We start from the raw sequence: 22,183 nt of genomic DNA, 5'->3' as shown, positions 1-22,183 counted from the left end.
CATGGTTATAGCCGGTCACATTTTTCATATAGTTTGTGTCAACACATTGTGGTTACCAATGACATTCAGAAACCATACTACAGACCAGCACAAACTTACTTGATCGCAGCCCCCCTTCTTTGTCTGTAGTAGTTTACGCTACCCCTTTTCCCCCACACCACACAAGTACATATACCAAACTATCCAACATTGTGTAGGAAAGTTAGGAAATATGGCAAGAGACCACCCTTGCTTAATGATCTTCAGTGATCTAAAAATCAAAAAAGAGTCCTACAAAAAGTGGAAACTAGGTCAAATTACAAAGGATGAATATAAACAAATAACACAAGTATGTGGGGACAAAATTAAAAAGGTTAAGGCACAAAACAAGATCAAACTAGCTAGAGACATAATGGATAACAAGAAAACGTTCTACAGAATCACTAGAAGCAAGAGGAAGACCAAGGACCGGGTGGGCCCGTTACTCTATGAGTGGGAGGGAAATAACAGAAAATGTGGACATGGAAGAGGTGCTTAATGACTTCTTTGTTTCGGTTTTCACCAAGAAGGTTGGTGGTGATTGGCTGTCTAACATAGTGAATGTCAGTGAAGATGAGGTAGGATCAGAGGCTAAAATAGGAAAAAAACAAGTTAAAAATTACTTGGACAAATTAGATGTCTTCAAGTCACCAGGGCCTGATGAAATGCATCCTGGAATTCTCAGGGAGCTGACTGACGAGATATCTGAGCCATTAGCGATTATCTTTGAAAAGTCATAGAAGATGAGAGAGATTCCAGAAGACTAGAAAATGGCAAATATAGTGCCCATCTATAAAAAGGGAAATAAGGACAACCTGGGTAATTACAGACCAGTCAGCTTAACTTCTGTACCTGGAAATATAATAGAGCAAATAAGCAAGCAATCAATTTGCAAATGTCTAGAAGATAATAAGGTGATGAATAACAGCATGGATGTGTCAAAAACAAATTGTCAAACCAACCTGATAGCTTTCTTTGACAGAGTAACGAGACTTGTGGATGGGGGGAAGCTGTAGACGGGGGTATATCTTGACTTTAGTAAAGTTTTTGATACTGTCTCGCATGAGTCTCATAAACAAACTAGGGAAATGCAACCTAGATGGAGCTACTATAAGGTGGGGGCAAAACTGTTTAGAAAACAGTTCCCAGAGAGTATGAGGGATAACTGTGTTAGTCTGGATCTGTAAAAGTGGCAAAGAGTCCTGTGGCACCATATAGACTTAACAGACATATTGGAGCATGAGCTTTCGTGGGTGACATGCATCCAATGAAGTGGGTATTCACCTACAAAAGCTCATGCTCCAATATGTCTGTTAGTCTATAAGGTGCCACAGGACTCTTTGCCGGTTCCCAGAGAGTAATCATCAGTGGTTCACAGTCATGCTGGAAGGGTATAATGAGTGAGGTCCTGCAGGGATCAGTTCTGCATCAGGTTCTGTTCATTATCTTCATCATTTATTTAGGTAATGGTAGAGAGAGTACACTTATAATGATCTGGACAAACTGGAGAAATGGTCTGAAGTAAATAAGATGAAATTAAATAAGGACAAATGCAAAGTGCTCCATTGAGGAAGGAACAATCAATTGCACACATACAAAAGGGGAAATGACTGCCTAGGAAGGAGTACTGCAGAAAGGGATCTAGAGGTCATAGTGGACCACAACCTAAATGAGTTAACTGTGTAACCCTGTTGCAAAAAAAAGCAAACGTTGTTCTGGGATGTATTAACAGGAGTGTTGTAAGCAAGCCATGAGAAGTAATTCTTCTGCTCTACTCTGCACTGATTAGGCCTCAACTGGAGTATTGTGTCCAGTTCTGGGTGCCACATTTCAGGAAAGATGTAGACAAATTGAAGCAAGTCCAGAGAAGAACAACAAATTGATTAAAGGTCTAGAAAACATGACCTATGAGGGAAGATGTAAAAAATTGGGTTTGTTTAGTATGGAAAGAGAGGACTGAGAGGGGACATACCTTTTTCAAGTACATAAAAGGTTGTTACAAGGAGGAGGGAGAAGAATTGTTGTTCTTAACCTCTGAGGATAGGACAAGAAGCAATAGGCTTAAATTGCAGCAAGGGAGCTTTAGGTTGGACATTAGGAAAAACTTCATAACTGTCAGGGTGATTAAGCACTGGAATAAATTGCCTAGGGAGGTTGTGGAATCTGCATCATTGCAAATTTTTAAGAGCAGGTTCAACAAACACCTGTCAGGGATGGTCTAGATAATACTTAATCCTGCCGTGAGTGCAGGGGTCTGGACTAGATGACCTCTTGAGGTCCCTTCCAGTACTGAGTCTATATGCAGTAGCAGTGCTTCACTTGAATCCGTTTCAGCTTTTTGGTTGTAACGTTGAGGTTTTTTTTCCTGTGGCACTAATGAACCGATAATCCATTGTAATCAGAGCGAAACCAAAACTGTGATTGTGGTTCATGCTTACAATTAAATGTGCACACCACATCATAGCAAATGGATTAATCTGTCAAAATGTACAGCAACATCTGGAGTCAAATGCACAGTGCCATCTGAGGACCTGATATGTCTGGAGGAATCATCTTTGCTAATTATTCATTGCTGTTGATAAAATGTGCACTGTAAGGTATGGGTGTGTGTGTGTGGTTTGTTTTTTCTGTAATCTTAAAGCTTCTCTTGCCCTCCTAGAATACGTTCCTTGCCCACCCAGGGGAATCCGTTCTTCAGTTTGAGAACCTTTGCACTATCTGATAGTAAATTGTTGAAATCTGGAAGAGAAAAAAATCTGTCCCTTTCTGGAGAGGAATGTTCTTTCTGAGACAGTGTCTGTAGAAGTGTAGATTGTATCAAAACGGGACCAACCCTCTTCCGCCAATTTAAAAAATAAATAAATAAGGGTGGGGGGAGCGTGAAGTGACAGATGTGAGCAGGAGAGAACATCATTTACAAGTAAAGGGTGGGCTCCATTTCTTTCTTAGTTTTGTTCATTTCATTTGGCCTTACGTTATCACTGCTGCCATTTCTAATGCCCAAGCTGGGTTTTCTGGATGCAGTACTATTTGTCAGTGACAGATGTGATTCTAGGAGAGGATAAGTTTTCTTTGTCTTCTGTATTTCTTCCTCCCAGTTGTCCATCTCCTCTTCCTTTCTTCCTAGCAGCATGAGGCCTGGACTACATTTGTAAAGTTGCCCACTTTAACTAAATTGATTTGAAATCATCCTAGATAAATTGGTGCAAACCTGCTATGTAGACATAAACTGGTTTAATCCTTGCTTTTATTGGTTTAGTTTAATTCAGTGCAAGCTCCAGTGACTTAAGCAAGAGTTAAACCAGTTTTAAGTGCATCTACATGAGGATTTTGCACCAGTTTAACTAAATCTGGTCCAAATCTATTCAGTTAAACTGGTGCACCTTTTCTTGTATATACAAACCCTAAGCAATTGTGCACTGAAGCTGGTGATATGTTCACTTGATCACATGCTAGGAGCAGGAGTAGGATTGCATCTGAGTTACCATCCTACGCTGAAATAAGGCCTAGCCGCTTACATGTCCTCATGAATCTCATAAGAAAATAGTCTCTGTCTCTTCCTAGCCCACTTACAACTGAGGCTTTATTCAGGGTGATTTATACCATGATGCCTTGAGTTAGACTGGGAGGACAGCTAGTGCTGTGTCTTTCTTTACTTTAAAATCAGTGGTAAATAATGGCTGTGTCCTACATTTACCTTTCTTGATGGTCCCCCTTTTCTGCAGTGTAAAATAAACGTACACAAACTGTTACTTTTCTCTTTTTCCAGAGTCTCGCTGTGATAAAGACTTGGACACACTTAGTGGCTATGCTATGTGCCTTCCTAACCTCACCAGGCTGCAGACCTATCATTTTGTGGAACACCGGCCAATCCTTTGTGTGGAGATCAAGGTGAATTTCTTAAATATGGGGAAAAAATAATTGCTCCTTCTGCGTTCTTTTAAAAATATATGGTAACTATATATTTAGTTTGAAAAATTGTGCAGGTACTAGGTAGAGCAATAATCTTTTGCCTTTTGCAAATGCTAGCTCAGGGGTGGCTAACTTGAGCCTGAGAAGGAGCCAGAATTTACCAGTGTACATTGCCAGAGTAATATGTCAGCAGCCCCCCATCAGCTCCTGCTCCTAGCGCCTCCCGTCTGCCGTCAACCCTGCCAATCAGCGCCTCCCCCTCCCTCCCCGTGCCTCCTGCCAACCACAGTCAGCTGTTCCATGGTGTGTAGGAGACTCTGGGGGGGAAGGGGCGAGGGCAAGGCAGATGTGGGGCAAGGGGCAGGAGCCTTGGGGGAAAGGGTGAAGTGGGGTTGAGCAGTGAGCACCCCTGGCACATTGAAAAGTTAACGTCTGTAGCTCCAGCCCCGGATTCGGCACCTCTGCAAGGAAAATATGAGCATGACCTGTTAACCTTGGTAATAGATATTGCCTGCTCTCTATCTCTTTAAAGTCCTTTAATTAGATATGATATATGAGAGAAGGAAAGGTATAGATTTAAAAAAAAGGACATGTAAATAAATCTATTAAAATGCGTTTTAAATGTTTGTTTCTTGCAGCCGAAATGTGGGTTCATTCCTTTCTCTAGCCATGTTTCACAGGAGATAAAGCACAAGGTGTGTCGTTATTGCATGCATCAGCACCTAAAGGTAAACGTTTAAATATTCAGCCTGCTTTTCCTCTTACTGGCAGTGTGCTTAGTTTTATTTCTAAACATGCTACTGAAATCCTGCTTTTCTGTTGAAACATGTACATATGTTGCTTATTTCCTTGATATTTAAAGAGGTAGGTATTGAAGTGTCACTGAGTTGCTGGATGTGAGCATGAGAGGGAATGTGAGTATATAGCTGGAGATGTAGAAACTTTGTGGGAATTTGGAAACAAACAAGGGGTAATATCTTTGCTCAGCTTTGACAGTTTTAGTTGTCAGTGTGGTAAACGGCCATGTCAAGTTAAGTTTCAAGTACTTTTCAGTAAACATGGTCCAGGAAGTCATGTAATGTCCGTGCGTGTCCAAAGAGCTCTGTGGTAGCTTTAAAGCTTTTCTCTCTGACCAACTGAAGTTGTTCCAATAAAAGATTACATCAGCCACTGTGTGCAACAACAAACACCGAAATCATTCACTTAGCCATTAATATGTACATCATGTACTAATACCTTATTTAAATATTAGAGTTTGTGCCTAGAATGGACCTTACTCCTAATATGTGAGATTCTCCCTTTTAATGAATTGCTGTAGAGTTTAAATATGAAGAGAATGTAGCCCTCTACTGGCCAGAAATAGTATGTCCAAAGGATTTAAATATTCTGAAGCTCCTTAAGACCAAACTAATGTGTATTTCATAAACCTACTATTGTATTAACTGAGAGCATTCATAGTGATGTGTGTTTCAACAGGTAGCAAATGGAAAGTGGAAGCGATTGAGCAAATACTGTCCCCTAGATCTCTTCTCAGGGTAAGAAAATATTTACTTTAATTCCAGTGATTTGCTGACTGTGTGTCTTTATAGCTAGTTGTCTTACATTAGGTTGAATTTTGTCTTAGGTTAAGGAGCACAAGTGCTGACAAATGTTTTATGATTTATAGCAACAATATTTGTGCTTTTCCTGCATCTGTTTTTAAACCTCTAGAATTTAACTCAGTAGCTGTTAATTATTGTATGTGGTCCAGATGGCAAAACATCAGACCTCACAAGAACTTGGATACTATTCAGATTTGTTTGCTCTTTTATGCTATCTCTTTCTTTGTACTGGCTTCATCTTGAGTAACGATATGGGAATATATTCAGCATAGGGGATGAATGGTTGGCCTTTTGGGGTCCTAGTGCTACTGTAATGGTAATATAATGAAAACCGTGTGTTTGTTTTGTTAAAATATTACATATGAATTTTTCTCTAGAAATAAACAGAGAATGCACTTTGCCTTGAAAAGCTTATTACAGGAGGCACAGAACAATTTAAAAATATTTAAGGTAAGATTGACTGAAATTGCTTGCATGTTTTTTATACTATCTTGTAAATTATTGGGTCCATTTAACTTAACATCTGAATATTCAAAACCCCACTAGATATCTAGTTGAGGATTTTCTGTATTCAAACTTTCTAATTGCAGTATGGAAAGATGTATGTAGATTTGATTTTATGGAAGGTAAATCAATGTGTCACTTAATTTTTGTTGGAAAAGTCTTTAAGATATAATGAGGCTGTGACTGTATTACAGCATCCACAGGTAATACCATAACTACTGCATGCATGATTGGGTTTTTCCTTTCAATATAAGGTATTTTTCAAAATGTTGCAATTTTGAGTGCTCCTTGAAGGGAGCACATATTTTTGCACATAGTTTCATAATTTGTGTGGAATATGTTGTACATCGTTTACTTAAGAGTATAGAGACATTTCTTCTCCGTAGAGGAAGTTAAATGTTACTTAATTGCCTACAACTGATGCAGCAAAAACATATAGCAGTACATGAACACTACTCTGTAGACTATAGAGATATCACATGCATATGTGTTATTTCTAGAAAACAAGCTCTCTCTGTGAGCTATTTCCAACATAAAACAAAGTAGCTCTCCAATATAAGATATAGCTCCAATTAAATTATTTCAGCTGTGTTGAAGCATTGGTAATTTGATTTTTAAAAGTAGTGGTAATGGGGGGAAACCAAACCCATCAGTGCCACTCTAACTAAATTATGGGCCTTTTGTCCAAAGTCTATTGAAGTCAATGTAGTGGGTTTTTTTCAGTGTCTATGAAAAAAGTCTTATGGCTTATGGTTAAACTTATGGGGTGAGAGGAGTGTTCTGTGCAACTAATAAACCAATTTTATATTTCAGTTTTGAACAATTTTTTAAACTTTCCTACTCTTAAACTTTATGAACCAAGTCACTTTTCCTTCTGGAGTCTGTTCAGCACCTGTGCCTTGTCCAGCAGCTAAGAACCTACTAGACAATTTACCCCAGCATGCAGTATTGCATTTGTGACTGATAAATGTCTAATTGATGCAGTTGTTCAATAATTTTAATTTCTTCTTCTGAGAAACATGTATTGTAACCATCTTTGTTACATGATCAGACTCTCTCCTTGTATCCACTGAAACATGCCTCTTCAACAGTTAAATCATACACTTAACGAGTCTGTTGGGCGTTCTTTATAATTAAATATTCATATTTGGACTTTCTGAAATGCTTAAGTATTTCTTTGCTCAATTATAGAATGGTGAACTAATTTATGGCTGTAAGGATGATCAGGACTCTCTCTCTGACTGGAATGAACTTGCTCGTCACTTAAAACCATTCTTCTTTCCTGCAAATGGGATGGTCAGTGGACCACATTGTACAAGGACGATTATTAAAGAATTAATCCATGTAATAACAATGACTCTACTTAGTAGTACTGATGCCTGCAGGGCAGGTAATATGAAGACGGTTCCCATTTCACGAGGAAGGAGCTACTGTGAAGCAAGTGCTTTCAGTAAGGAGCTGGTAAGAAATGGTAAGAATTGTTTCACAGTAATTAAATATATTGTAATACAATTCAGGGTACATAATACAGTGATTCAGATCACTGCATTTTTTTTTTCTGTCTGCTACTTAGGGTGAGAGTTGAAGCAACAAGAGTGGGAGCTTTGTTACCTGTTTAAACACAAGAAAGTTAATGGGGTGAAAACCCACTGCTCTAAAATTCTTTTATATTCACTCTAGATAATTGATTTTAACTGAATTTAAATTTGAATTAATACTTTTTAGTATTGCATCTACTGATGATGAAACTCCACTCATCAGTGCAAGCATGTAAAAGCAGTAATGGAGAAAAATGAAAGAAAAAATATGTGCTCCAACTGATTACAATACTGTGTCTAAAAACACTAGAGTTTCTTGGCTTAGCTGCTATTTCAACTTAGTTTAGTTTGGATTCATTTTTGTGTTTTTCTGCATGAGGTGGGTATTTAAAAGGGAAAAGGGTGTATATGTGTGAGAAATGGAAATAAGGATTGGGAGTTGGGGGGGTGGGGCAGAGCGCATTACTTCCTCGCTACTCTAATCTTGCAAAAGTGCAGTTGGTCCTCAAGACATTGCCGCTGGTTGGGACGCAGCTCCTACAGTGTACCATTATGTGTTCGTGGAACCATTTCTAAGCAGCAATTGGGATTCAGTGCATGTGCTTGATTCTAACATTTCAGATGCTGCATTACATACCCATGTTACTGTTTTGACTGAGATTTTTCTTTAAGTTGAACTCCTGAATTGAATTTCTTGGGGGGCGGGGGAGGGCTTTTTTTTTTTTTTTTTTTTTTTTTTTTTTTTTTTTTTTTAAGTCAGTACAGTTTTCTACAATGTATAATAGCTACTCAAGATCTGAAATGCTATATGACTTGATGTGGTCTAGATTACCTTGTAAATCAGTCTGACTCTTCGGGGGGATATTTTCAAAAGCACAAAGGGGAGATGAGGCACTGAACTGCCCCTTGTGTCTTTGAATATTTCTGGTAGTGTAAGACAGAGCATGGAAATGTGTGAGGGAGATTTTTTCTGTTTTGCCTCTTTGAGTGTTTTGTCATGAAAGAAAGAGAATCTGGTTCCATCCCATAAGATTCACCGCACAGTCAAACTCTAGTGTTATACATAAGATGATAATTCAAAATGTGAAACGTTGAATGCCCATCTCTTACGATTTTACCGTTCTAAACCTAAGAATTAGCTGGTAGCTTTTCCTTCAGCTGATCAAGCTGGGGAATTGTTGGGTCTATTATGTAAAAACAGTTATCTTTTTTCAAACTACTTAATTTGAAAATACTTTTTTTTCTAGGTAAAAATAAAATGGAGAGCTCTGGCTTACCACGGGGCTGTCTCCTTTATAAAACCCTTCAGGCTCAGATGCTGGACATGCTGGATATTGAGGGACTTTATCCTTTGTACAATAGAGTTGAACAGTGCTTAGAGGAGTTTCCTGAGGAGAGGTAAGATTTCCAGGCTGTCTTCTGTATTGAGCTCAGGAAGGTGTAACATGATAATTTGCACTGCAGACTCTGGAAAGTTTGTCTGTATTTGTCTTCTGGTTTCGATACAAATTCGGAGTATCATAAAACTTGGCGGAATGGATGATACCATTGGTTCACAGTATAGCATTATGCCTCTGGAGGTGACCCATACATAAAGCGATAGGGGAAGGATGAAAAATACCAATGAAATGTATTATTAGCTTCGTCTGGCCTTGTAAAGTTGTGAATTTTAATGACCATTAAAATGTTCAGCTCTGTTTTTAAAAAGCATCAGCCTTAGTATTTACATCTGGCAGAACAGTACTTCCTTTTTTTTCTAATCACACTGCCCTTTAATTTCACCACTCATCCCCTTATTCTGATATGGGACTGGGTATTAAGGCGGTACTGAAAGTTTTCACTGTGATCTGTATGCAAGCCCCACCATACCTTTTTCATGGACCTTTTTGGTGTCAGCTGTCTCTCTAAGAGGCAAAAAAAACTGGACACCGCACTTCAGATGGTGATGGCATCATCAGCCACTGTCAGTATTTAGGAGCTTGGGTCTCCACTCTGTACTCTCTGCCTTCTTGCACTGTTTTTTTTTCTTGTATAGTGTGTAGGCTCGGCAGTTCCTTGCGTATGGAGGTCTTTGTTCCACTTCTTGCCCATGGTCTCTCTCCACTGGCCTATGCTTCTAACTTCTGCTTCCTGAGTAGTGCAGTACTACTGGTTACATAGCTCTGAAGAGGAACCTTCCCAAGGGCAGCTAGTTTGGGGGGCCTATTAAACTTGCTTTGTTTCCTCCAAAAGCTGGAAATCACATCTTTTGGCTTGGGATTGAAGCAAAATTGCTCCTTTGCGTCTCTTCCAAGTAACTCCAAGTCACAGTGCAGATTTACTGATATAGATGGATTTCCTCTTAATAGGGGTGAGGAGGGTGAAGTTTTTCATGATCTTTCGCTATACCATGGCTGTAACAAAGTAATATCTGAAATGTCTCAAACCTTAATGTATTTAGCTTGTCAAATGGAGGTATGGAAGTAGAATCCCCAGAAGGCAAAACTGAAGGACAGATGTTAAAGTAACTTGCTCAAATAGAACCCAGGTCTCCTGATTCCTTGTTTGTTGTTCTAACCTTGTCGCCATCATTCAGATTTGTGCGTTCCTTGATACCATGGGACAGATTACTTTATTGTGCCTCACTCTACTGTTGATACAAAAAGATACAGCCTAATTTTTGCAGGCTGACCAGGTGTGTAGACACAATACAGCACTCTACAAAATCTATTTTGAATCCTGCTGTTTCTGAATCATCTTTGGTATCTAGAGACCCATAATGTTGCCTTGATCTTCATGCTTTTCATTTTGGTGTCTAGATATGGAACTTCTAACTTCACTGTTCATGTAACACAGCAGATAAACTTCTGCAAAATCTAATTTGGGGACAATTTTCTGGTTGATGTGAATATATTCCCATCTAGATTTCTTCTAGGACAAATAACCAAGGCCCTGGGAATTGAAAAAGCAGGAAAGCTTGTTTTCCCTCTTCGAATGTATGAATAAAAAGTAGCTGTAAACAGATGAGATGTACTAGTTCTAAAATCTTAAAGGACATGTTGACTGGAAACAGTTCAATTCACTAACTACATATGCTACTTATTTTTTTTTTTTAAAAATCAGCTAGTTTTAAAGGTAAAATATGTTTCGATTTTGTTCGTGTGTCTAGCACTTTAAGGTAGTTTTATTTAATACAAAAATGTAAAATGCTTTTTGTTCATTTTTTAATTGAATTTGAATTTTCATCAAAATAGAGATTGATACAGAATCACGAATAGTAAATAAGAAATGCACATTTAATGTAAAGGCTATATTTAGTTGGAAATCAACATGTTTTAATGCTTACCATCCAATGAGAATCACTTCCCCTCTCCCCCACTTTTTAGGAAAAGAACTAAAAAATACAAATGCAAAACATGATTAAAATTGATTACCTGTCCCACTTCCCCTTTGTTTACCTGAGCTCTTTTTGGCAGTAATCATGTGATAAAAGGAATTATTTCACAGGATGTGAAATTAGGCTGTGGAATTTATCACAGGATGACCTTAGCACCAAGAATTTAGTGCATGTCAAAGAGGGATTTGACACTTGAACGAATAAAGGTATCCAAAGTAGTTGTTTTTAAAGTTTTGGCAGGGATTTGAAACATAGTGCACTAAGATTTTAAGCCAAATTCTAACTATTAGTATTTAAGATGAGACCACTAGAATGTGTGTATGTAATTTATTCCACATCTGCTTACTATTGGGTTTTCTTAAACCCGCCTCTGATGCATCTGATGCTGGCCATTGTCAGATACAGGATGCTAGACAAAGTGGAATGTGATTCAGTGTGGCAGTTCCTATGTTAAATTCTTTCTAGTGATTGTCAAGGTGAGCAAGCTTGCAGCCTTGCAATAATGAATCCCTTGGTATTGTTCAGCCAAGAAAGTTGACATGATTGTCTGTCTAATATTTCTTATCTCATGTCTAACACTTTTTGTCACTATTGAAACTTGTCCCCAGTTTATGACCTGATATAGAAAAACATTTCTGCAAATTCTGCCTCGACTATACTGAAACAAGTCACTCCTCCTCCTTTGAAAGAGCCAAGGCATATTTTAAGGTTGTGGATCCCCTATTATCATGTTTTCGCCCTCACTCGATGGGCAAGTTTCTCAGTGTTTAGTCTTGTGGGAGTGAGATATTGATATGTTGATTACAAATTGATTTCTGATGGAATAGAAATAACTGGTAATGTACTCCAGTAGTAATAGCAATGGTCCAAAAGGACACACATTTACACATTAATTACTTCAGTTAATTTAAGGCTCACTTTTATGTTTTCCTGTAAATATGGGTAATGTACTAGTGGAAAAGAAGAAAACAAGGACCCAGACAGAACATATTAAGTCCTTATAGATAGTGATAGGTTCTGTTGCCCATCAGTCTAGTGGAAGAGAAATGGTCCATTACATATTGGAAACCAGTAAAGAAATAAAACAAAGTAAATTCTTAATTCCCCTGTTCCCATCCAGTTTTCAGGAGGTACATAAAGATGTGCTCATAACAATGTGAAATTCCAGTGTCTGTTCAGTTGCTCAGTGTAGTGCTTTTATAAGTGAGAACCTTCTGCGTTTGCATCACTGCTGCTTGCAGTGAAATAGATGAGGAAGTTTATGGAGTGTAGCTCTGATGTGAAATTGTTCTAGTAAGACCCTTTCTGAAATAGAGTGATGAAATACTATGTTAGTTTAGACTGTAGAAATCCAAGATCAGTAGTTGTGAGTTTACCAGATTGCCATCATAAAATGGTGACCTATATAGCAGCTTGTATTGAATAAGTGCAGTAAATGCCTTCTGGTATCTGTTGTTGGGGAAATACTAAGCACTGAGGGTTAAAATGGTCTTTCTTCAGATGGAAAACCAAGTCCAGTTGGTTTTTGTAATAGATCACTCTAAGGTGAGGCCCTCTTTCATTTTGTATTGTCCTTTGTATTCCTTAAAATGTAACCTCCTTGTGTAATTTAGACACTAACCACAAGAGGGTAATAGAGCTTTATTTGCAAAAGGTACTGTTTTACTCTCTGAGCTGCTTCTGATATGTGGAAATCAACATTTTGATATAGAACTGAAATATTACACATATAGTGAGCAACCTTAATATTGAGTCCTGCTAATAAATAGTTGGCAATATAACACTATACTTTGGATTTCTTAAAAAGCCTGGCAACATAAATTCAATCTTACATATTTTTCTGATGTGTGCATAGATTAAGCATTTCATTTGTATTCTTTACCTGTATATATCTAGGGTGACCAGATGTCCTGATTTTATAGGGACAGTCCCGATATTTGGGTCTTTTCTTATATAGGCTCCTATTACCCCCCCACCCCCTTCCCGATTTTTCACACTTGCAGTCTTGTCACCCTATATATATCCTTTCTAGCTGCTGTGCATTAGCACTAAACTAAAAACTTGTTCCCAGCTTGATATTACATATTAGCCAACTCATGCACTTATGGCTTCAGTTTCTTAGGAACTGAAGCATTTTATGCAACAAGTGTTCTAGTAAAAATGCTGTTGCTGGGAGCCTCTGCAAACTGTGGAGGAAGATCTGCTGTTTCTCCATTTTTACAACATTGCAATTCTTTCCCATCATAATGCTATTCTACTTTTAGTAAAGGTTTACCCTCACCTGGTGAAAACACCTTTTTTGAAAGGTTTGGGCCAGTAAAAATTGGAACTGGATCAGTAAAACGTCTTCCTGTTTTTTGTACTTATTAGAAGTACATCACAGATAGATGGACCTTACAATGAAGCATTTTATGAGAAACTTCTAGATCTTTCAACTGAAGATGATGGAACAGAAGCATTTGCGTTTACAAAGGTACCTTTCTTCAGTGTGGGTGCTAAAGCGTACTTTATTCTGTCAGCTTCCATAAAGTATCTAATATATAATTGAGCTTGGCAGAATTTGATTTCTTTTTTTTATAATTTTGATGGATATTTGTTTTTTTTTTAAAGCATTTTTAATGTATTTAAGCTTTCAGAGGAGGTCAGACACTTAATGATAGAAAACTCCCTTCAGAAAGTTAGATTTATAACCATTAAAACAAATTGTCAACATCAAGGTAGTAAGTAACCTTAATTCAATCAGCATTTTTCTTCCTTTACTTATCTGTAAATTTCAATTACTGTCAATGGAAATATTTTTCATTGGTATGTGTGTTTACAGTGAAAATGACTACTGATAATCTAATCCTTACAAGCTTGTGTATACTGTAACAATCAGTGAGAGAGAAAATCTGGTGAGATGCTGAACAGTTAAAATTCCCATTGAAGTGCTCATCCCCTTTGAAAATCAGCTCATACTCCCACTTTTTACTAAACAAAGGAACTAATTATTCACAAATTCCTTCTTTCTAAATCACATGGTACATTTAAATGAATAGCTATTTCCTATTAGTTCACCTAGTATCATAGAATAAATATGTACTCATGCAAAGCAGTCTGTGTGAAGAGTTAACCATTTGTAACGCGACACAGAAAAAATGTTAGTGAATACAAAAAGTCTGAGGAATAATGACCTCGGTATAATCTCCTCAACACCTGAAGTGATTACTACTTTGTTTTCATTGTGTATGCTTAGATAATGTACCTTGGCTTTGTATCTGTGCCTGAGTCTAGAAATACTTTTCAAATGCTTTTATTATGGGGATAACTCATTCTGTTTTTACCTTGTGTATAGGTTCAGCAGTACAGAGTAGCAATGACAGCTAAGGACTGCTCCATCATGATTTCCCTTTCACCTTGTCTACAGGATGAATGGTAAGAGATTCTGAAAGACAGTTCATTCAGACAGCCAAGACTTTAAAAAAAAAATAAAAAATAAAAAATAAAAAATCTTCAGGGTGTTTCACAGTTGGGTTGCCCATGTTGACAGTGGGAATACTAATCATGAATTTCTGATTAAAATATTTAGAATAGGAGGCTCAATTTTTTTTTTTAAACACTGAAATTACTTACGGCAATAGCTCTCAAACTTTTGTACTGGTGACCCCTTTCACACAACAAGTCTCTGAGTGCAACTCCCCCCGTATAAATTAAAAACACTTTAACACTATTTTAAATGCTGCAGGTGAAGCAGGGTTTGGAGTGGAGGGTGACAGCTCGTGATGCCCCCACGTAATCACCTTGTGACCCCCTGAGGGGTCCCGACTCTGTTTGAGAATCCCTGATTTAAGGCTTGTATTCGCTGCAACAGTTAGCTTGAATTACTGCATGCTAGCAGTCAAGTGAGAGCAACCACACAGCAAAATAATACTGGAGTTGGATAGTGATTAGATTAACTGCTGATGAGTTTGTTGTAACTTGAACTGTTGCATTCCCACTGCATTACTAACTCATGTGTCAGCATCACCTGAGCTTTTCTGACAGGCTACCTAGCTCTAACTAGTGATTTTAATTTGGGCAACTCTTAAGTTATAATTGGAGCTAACTGCTATGACACACTCTTAATTTGGAGGCTGAAATCTGTTTCAAAGTCCTAATGTTGATGATATGCCTTTAAGGATAAACAAAAATGAATTACCTCAGTCACCATGGCAAAAGAGTTATGTTCTCATTCTTTATCACTGCATATCTTTTGATCCCTTTCTGGATATTAGGATTTATTCAATTTCTTATCAGAGAGATAGAGTATTGGATGGAAGACATACTTGGTAGTGGCTGTGTTCATCCTGGGCTTGTCCTCTGATTTGAGGTATGCAGGAAAGCTGCTTTTGAAAATAGACAGAGCCAACTTAAACCTTTTTAAGGACTGACCTGAAGTGTCAAGTGTCTTGCTCTCATTCTGTCAAAACATCGAGGTGCAACTTTTGTTGCAACCACACAGTTTTAGTAACTTAGTATCCATGTTGACTTTTTTTGTCAACACAACCCTAGCCGCCGCCTCAGACAGAAGCTAATTTTCCATGTAGATTAGTGCTGTTTTGGAGGATGAACTCTGAAGAAGGTAATCTCTCTTCTCTAACCTATAATACTTGAGAAAATAAGAGAGAAAATTCTCCCTTCCAAACCTTTTACTTAGATTCGTAGGTCACTTCAGGGAGTTATTTTCTACTATTGTTTTAAGATGTATTCATAACACCTGAATGCTAGTTCTGATAGGCAGAAGGCAATTTTATTCACTCAGGCCAGGACAATAAGTTGAACAAAGTAAGTTTCATACAGAGGAAGAGGCGGCTATTACTTCAGTTTAGTATATAAAAAGGATATTTGTGAAATGGCATTAACACTACCTGCCTCCCATTATGTCTGTGCAGGTGATGGTTGTTTCTAGCTGTAGAAGTTCAGTGCAGTACTTCTGACAAACTTTGCATTTATACAAGTAGCTCTTATTGCCAAAACTGCTAGATGAGATTATTTCATTTAGCAGTGTTAGTGATAGAGCAATTTAGGGAGGTTTGGTTTAAATTGGTGTGGAAACTAACAGAAAAAGGTTTGACGTGTAAATAAATGGTTTGTTCATTCCTGCTCCCACATCATTTTGGACTAGAAAAACTAAACCTGAGTTAAGAATGAACCGTGGCTGCTTTTAAAAGCTACATCAGCTGAAGTCCCAGTTTTCTAGTTTATAATGCCTAATAAGTGTGGAGACACTGGCAATGTACTGCATGTGATCTTTACATGTAAAGCAGAGTTATTTGTGATAAAGCCTTAGATAGGCACTGGGCTTTGAATTTCCACAAAGAGCATAAGTGGTCTGTTTGCTTTAAACAAATTGTCTTGCAACATTCCATTGGTCTTCTTTTTCAGCTCTGCTCAAAGGCCTGTTGTTCTGGCATCCAAATCCAGATTCACCTTTTCCGTTTCTGTTCTGGACCTAGATCTTAAGCCATATGAAAGCATTCCACATCAGTACAAACTTGATGGCAAGATAGTAAACTATTATTTGAAGAATGTACAGGCCAAAGATGATCCAGTGATGTCAAATCTGTTCAAGGAGAATGAAGACTGCACATTAGTTCTCCATAAAGTGTAACTGTTTCCTTAAGGTTATGGTTGAAAGTGAAGGGTTAATGAAATGTAGTTATGTTGATTTTCTATTATGTTCAGTGCATTTTTCAGCTGTGAATGTTTTTGCTTTAAGGAATATATTTTAATGGGTATGCCTTTCAAAGACATGGCATAGTACTAAAGAAACACCTTCCAATATATTAACTTAATCTGAAGGAATGTATTCAATATTACAGAACAGATGTGTGCCGTACCCTGCAACAACATGACAAATCAACTTGAGGTTTAAGTCCATGTTGTTAAAATTGAATGACTACTATGTGAAGCACCAAATGAAATGTTCTGGATTAATTCTCATTTATTCTTCAGTGCAGAGTCAGGAACTTCCAGATACATTGCACTAATGCAGAAAGCCTGATCATAAACATGAGAATTACAGGATGGCCTTGCACCTTGTGCATTTTAACACTCAATATTTTAAACCAAAAGCAACACCCACCCCCACATTAATAAAACCAAATTCAAAATGAAGCCGCACTGAGCACATTAAAAATGCACTAAACTTAATACAAAATAAATTGCTGCCCATGTAATTTAATGTTTAGAAAACAAAACACACTACTGAATTGTATAATTGCTCTTTGGTGCTGGCTAGGTAGAGCTTGCGTGTTAGTGCAAATCTATTTTAAGCAGAGTGAGTGAAATTGAGAACTTCAGACTCTGCTTCCAAAAGTGTTGTGATCAGTCTGAAAAAGCTTTCTGTAAAGATTTGTACACATGTAAGTAGAAATTCACAAAATAAGGGATAAGGGTTAGGAATTTTACTAGGGAAGCAGCCTTGATTTTTAATTATTCGCTGGTTGAACATATCAGGCTTTGATCGAGTGGTCCACACTGAGCTAGTCCTGCCAAATTAGTGAATCAGGAACGAGCTCTTTCCTAATTCAACTTTAGCTATAGGAATTGTATACTCAATTATTGTCCATGTGATTCTGGACTTAAATCAGATGTGTGTCAACTTTTTTTGTGCATTAAACAGCAGCTAGCAAAGGCTGTTCTTGAATCAGGCTGTGACTGCAATGACATTTTCTTGAGAAAAGGGTTGACAGATGGTATCTGCTTTATCTTGTAAAGTTCATTGTAATCGTAGGTTGTGACTTTTCGTTGATGGTGGGTGTCAGTTAACTTTGTACCAACAGTTAGCAGTGGCTTTAGTTTGTGTGGTAACAAGTTAAACACATCTGCCAAGCTGGAGATGATTTGTGTGGATGAGGTGCTATTCCCTGATTCTTGTGAAGTTTAAAAGTGAAACTGGTTCAACTAGATCAAAAACAGTGGGATGAAACTATTAAGAAATGTGGGTATTGTGGTATAATAAACTACAGGTTCTCTTAGCTGTTGAAAAGCTTTCTTTGCATTTCTTTGGGGCTCTCATACCCTGAGAATGTACAAGGAGATGTTGTTCAAGCCCATCTTGAAATGCTGCTATCTGTATACAGTAGGTATGTAGTAGTAATAAGTTTGAAAATATGGAGGTTGTCTTAACAAGGACATACCTCTCCTTATAACATAGAACAGTAGATTTATACTGGGAGCTTGACTCTAATGCCCTTTGTTTCATTGCATTTTATTTGAACTTCTTCAGAGTACTGGCTTTCGTAAAAAATAGCGCCACGTTCATTGGCAGGACTCAGTGTACAGTTCTGTGAGACCATGGTCCGTTGGACAATTGGGCCCAGAGTGGTGATATTCCTCATGAGAACTTATTTATACAGCAGTATTGCTTAACACTTAGAAGTAAACCATGTTACCTTGATCCACTAAACCTACCACCAGTTAGTAATGTGCCTTTCTGGGGTGCAGCTGTTTGCTCTTTAGATTAGACTTGTTATATCCACAGCAGCCTGACTTAGTTGTTGATTTATTGCAGTCTGCTGTGTGGCTAGCTGCAGTGTTGTAATAATACCACCCTCTGAGCAGAGAATTAAAAGATAAGTCACATTTAATTCAAAGGGGCTGGTCATTTTTAGTCAAAATGATGAAGAGTTATCTACAGCAAGAAAAAAAACTTACTGTGGTCAGGTTTATGCTGTAATTTTCCACTCTTGGTGTATGTACACACCATAGTTCAGTGTGCATGCAGGAAGCATCTAACTGTAGTTTGCTGCCATATGTATTTTAAAGAGGAAACTCGCTGGCACAAGATTCAAGATTACACAAAAATAGTGAAATGGCCGTAGTAGTATTAGTTAGTTCTGCCTGCCTAGCAGCAGAACTCCAAAAGAACTTTTTCTATGTTTGAATAAGAAGAAATTTTGAAATAAAATGCAGTCTGGCAGCATTTAACGCCTACTCTTGCTCAGCCGCATGCTCGTTCTGTGGGGGTAGGAAGACTGAATCAAGCCACTCACACTGGTGCTTCAGTTCATTTATTCCTTGCCAGAACAGACTGAGTGACCAAATAGATGATTGATATTTTCTGGTAATGACTGACAAGCTTTAAAACAGGAAGGTCTAATCCAAGATCTACCAGCCTTACTCTGCTTTATGTGTGCATGTAAATGTGTGTACACTACTTGCTCCATCAAAATGTACGCCAGATCGTAGTTGTGTATGCATACTTACAGAATCATGCACTTGAGTTTGCAGAAGGACTCTTCATTGAAACTACTTAGCAAGAGTTCTCCGTTTACATATGATAGCCTTTTTGGACCCCTGAGCCCAGAAAAATATTTACTCCAAACATATATGCAAGTACACCATTTTTAAGGAACTAGGGATTAATTTTGAGCTTACCTGCCATGCTTTCCCAATGTTTTTAGAGGACTCCAAAAGTAAAATGAGGTGGTCACTTAACTATATGGAAACTGGCTGGCTATTGCAGTACTTTTAAAGTGCCAGTGCAAAATTGACTGTTTTCTTTCCCCCTTTCAGAAATGCTAGACATTTACAAGTGAGCTAATACTAAAATATCTGATGAGCATAATGAGGTTGCAAGAAATGTCTTGAAACTGCTTCATATTTGTTTATAGAATGCAATGTGTAAAGTATCAAGTTGACAATACGCCTCAGTGATGGTGCAAGCTTTCAAACCAAACCATGATAAACAGTAATAAAAGTGCAACACTTTGTGAAAGTAGTAATGTCTATTCTACAGCCACATTACAGAAGCAGCAGCAGCTGTACTGTTTCACTACCATTCACAAAATTGATTTCTAACCACCTGACTGTTCTTCACAAATTTAAATTTGGCTGTACTGGTCATTTATTTCTGTACTTCTATCTTAACTGAGTAGAAGAAATATTTAAATACAACTTTATTCTGCTTTCAGTGTCACTGTTCTGTTTTAAAATCACTGTACTTTTTTTATAGAGCTGTGAAATGAAATGTCCACTTTTTATTGACTTGAATTTGACAGCATGTGTTCCTGTAACCTGTTCTAGAAAATGTTAAGGACAGAAGAACCACTCTGGTACATTAATTCAGAAATTTAAATTTATGATGAAATTCACTCTGTAATTATTTTATTTGGCATTTTTGTATTTAAATTGCTGTATTTATTTTTCATGTCATGACAATTTATATATAACGTGCCATAATTGTACAGATAGCATGTTTTATGGGTATGGTTTTTAAATGGAAAATAACTTAATGTTTATATTCAATAAAATTATAGACTGCATAACTCAATATCATAATTAAAAAGAATTTCCAAATTTTACTAGTTTAAGGGGTATTCATTTCTTCATGCCAACTGATTTGATCAGACTTTCAATGGAGGCCTCAATCCCCAGCAAAAGGAGCATATTTCTGAAGCACTGAGGTCCATTTTCAACAGCTGCTTGCTTATCCTCCACAGCTGCAAGAAAAGAAAAGATTAAATACAAGTAAGTCCTAACTCCAGCAAATGTCATGGGCATAAAACCTAGCTAAGAAGATGGTACTGGGCTCATGTGCCTTTTTAGGAAAAAGTGACTGGAATTATTTAACACCTCTGCCATGCAGCTTGAGTTAGGAACAAGTAAAACACTTATTCAAATGATTAGGTTAAGTGGCAAAGGGGTTTGAAGCCTTTGCTTAATCTGTTAGACTAATGTACACAACTGGATACATAATCCTGATGTTTAGAAAAACAGACTGGTTATTCTCAAGCTTTAGAACGTAAACTAAAAATTGTTTGGTTAATACCCTTACAAGGAAAAGAGATTCTGAATTTCTTGCTTTTCAGTAAGAGGCCATATCTGAATAATTTTCATGTTTCATTAATTCATACTGATAAAGCAATTTGTTTTAACAGAATAAACCTAGTTTGTGGAAGCTGCAGCATCTCCTCAAGCTTCCTACACACGCCTACAGAGCCTGATAAAGTAGTAGTGTGGTTTTTGGACAACTCTCACAAACCTTTCCTCTACCAAATGTGCTGCCATCAAACAGATTTCAGATAGCTTCTACCTGCTTAAGATCAGTCAATTTGGAAGCATGAACTATGTACAATTGAGGCAGAGGAGGAAGTACTGTAACAAACACATTAGTCACTGTATAAAACAGTCAAAGGCAGTTAGATTTATAAACACAAAGCAGAACCATCAAATGTTTTTGAAACATGTCTCCAATGAGACAGACTCCAGTGGCACATAAAATAGGTAGCAGGGAAAACAGGCTGCTTCTCTTTGACTGACATTTCCACCATACCCTGCAATATGCAATAATGCCACTAAACTTGTCAGGGGATCCTATATTTTTTTTCTAACTTAAATTTGGTATGAGAGAGCAAAACTAATTAAAAAGCCCAAAGTTTGTTACCTGTTGGACAAGTTAAAGCAGCACAGCAAGATGACCCCCTCAAAACATTGAGCGTTGACAAGAATTTTTTTTGAAGGGGTCAGGGGTGAACTGTTCAGATTCTAGGTTAACAGTTGTTCTTTGCCTGAGCGGTCATTACTTTCAAAAAGCATTACCATTACATACCAAGCACATTTTTAAAACAGGGAACACTTAGTAGACATAGGTTTATGCCTATTAGGATGATAGGAATATTTTTGAAACTGACACACTGGTCTAATGAAATGCCAGCGCTTTCATGTCTGCAGCCATTCCTACTATACCAGTCAAAATAGGTTCTGCTAGATCTGCCACACATCACAAATCAGAGCATGAGCAAAGTATGACATACTATGAGTAACCTGCTGTATTGTGAGTCCAGGACACAAACGATTTAAAGTCAGGAATGGGAAAACACCTTTAAAATATACTACAGACACATTACCTTGCACTGGTATTCGAGGCAGAAGATCCAGGACAGGTGTAACTCTCCCTTCTTCATCCACATATATTTTCCAAACAATCATTAACTCAAACCTGTATATTGGGAAGTACCTTTATTTAATAATAATGCACAAAAGTAGCTTGTATTTTTCTATGCTAAAGTTTTCTTCAATGCATAATATTTTTCCTGCAGAAAATAAGTTGAAAGTTGCTGCAGTTACATCTTTGGCCACCAGGGGCCACTGTGGTGTGCTGGAACAGAGCAGCTGCTTCTGGGCCATCTCCAGCTGCAATAGGGAAGGGAAGAGGCTGCCTTCCTGAAGGCAGTGCCAAGTTAGGATAGAGGGGGACAGACAGCATGGGG

At 37.7% G+C, this 22,183-nt stretch overlaps 2 protein-coding genes across 5 annotated transcripts in view; one reads left to right on the top strand and one right to left on the bottom strand.

The window, feature by feature from the left end:
- The window catches only part of IPPK (inositol-pentakisphosphate 2-kinase), a 104,028-nt gene extending 83,744 nt beyond the window's left edge, over nucleotides 1-20,284 (top strand). For all 3 annotated transcript variants that reach the window (XM_050957825.1, XM_050957824.1, XM_050957826.1), the window contains 9 exons: nucleotides 3,788-3,909; nucleotides 4,569-4,658; nucleotides 5,407-5,465; nucleotides 5,909-5,981; nucleotides 7,227-7,506; nucleotides 8,821-8,971; nucleotides 13,320-13,422; nucleotides 14,284-14,363; nucleotides 16,353-20,284. In XM_050957825.1, coding sequence (XP_050813782.1) covers nucleotides 3,788-3,909; nucleotides 4,569-4,658; nucleotides 5,407-5,465; nucleotides 5,909-5,981; nucleotides 7,227-7,506; nucleotides 8,821-8,971; nucleotides 13,320-13,422; nucleotides 14,284-14,363; nucleotides 16,353-16,578 — 1,184 coding nt within the window. In that variant the 3' untranslated portion in view covers nucleotides 16,579-20,284. The remainder of the gene's footprint in view (nucleotides 1-3,787; nucleotides 3,910-4,568; nucleotides 4,659-5,406; nucleotides 5,466-5,908; nucleotides 5,982-7,226; nucleotides 7,507-8,820; nucleotides 8,972-13,319; nucleotides 13,423-14,283; nucleotides 14,364-16,352) is intronic.
- CENPP (centromere protein P) overlaps nucleotides 20,032-22,183 on the bottom strand; it is a 294,323-nt gene continuing 292,171 nt past the window's right edge. For both annotated transcript variants that reach the window (XM_050957900.1, XM_050957902.1), the window contains exons 8-9: nucleotides 21,821-21,912; nucleotides 20,032-20,413 (exon numbers count right to left, since the gene is read on the bottom strand). In XM_050957900.1, coding sequence (XP_050813857.1) covers nucleotides 20,292-20,413; nucleotides 21,821-21,912 — 214 coding nt within the window. In that variant the 3' untranslated portion in view covers nucleotides 20,032-20,291. The remainder of the gene's footprint in view (nucleotides 20,414-21,820; nucleotides 21,913-22,183) is intronic.

Source organism: Gopherus flavomarginatus, chromosome 6 (genome assembly GCF_025201925.1).
Source record: "Gopherus flavomarginatus isolate rGopFla2 chromosome 6, rGopFla2.mat.asm, whole genome shotgun sequence".
NCBI classification, from domain to species: domain Eukaryota; kingdom Metazoa; phylum Chordata; order Testudines; family Testudinidae; genus Gopherus; species Gopherus flavomarginatus.
The sequence above is the reverse complement of the archived record's forward strand: the minus strand, read 5'-3'. Positions and strand labels throughout refer to the sequence as shown.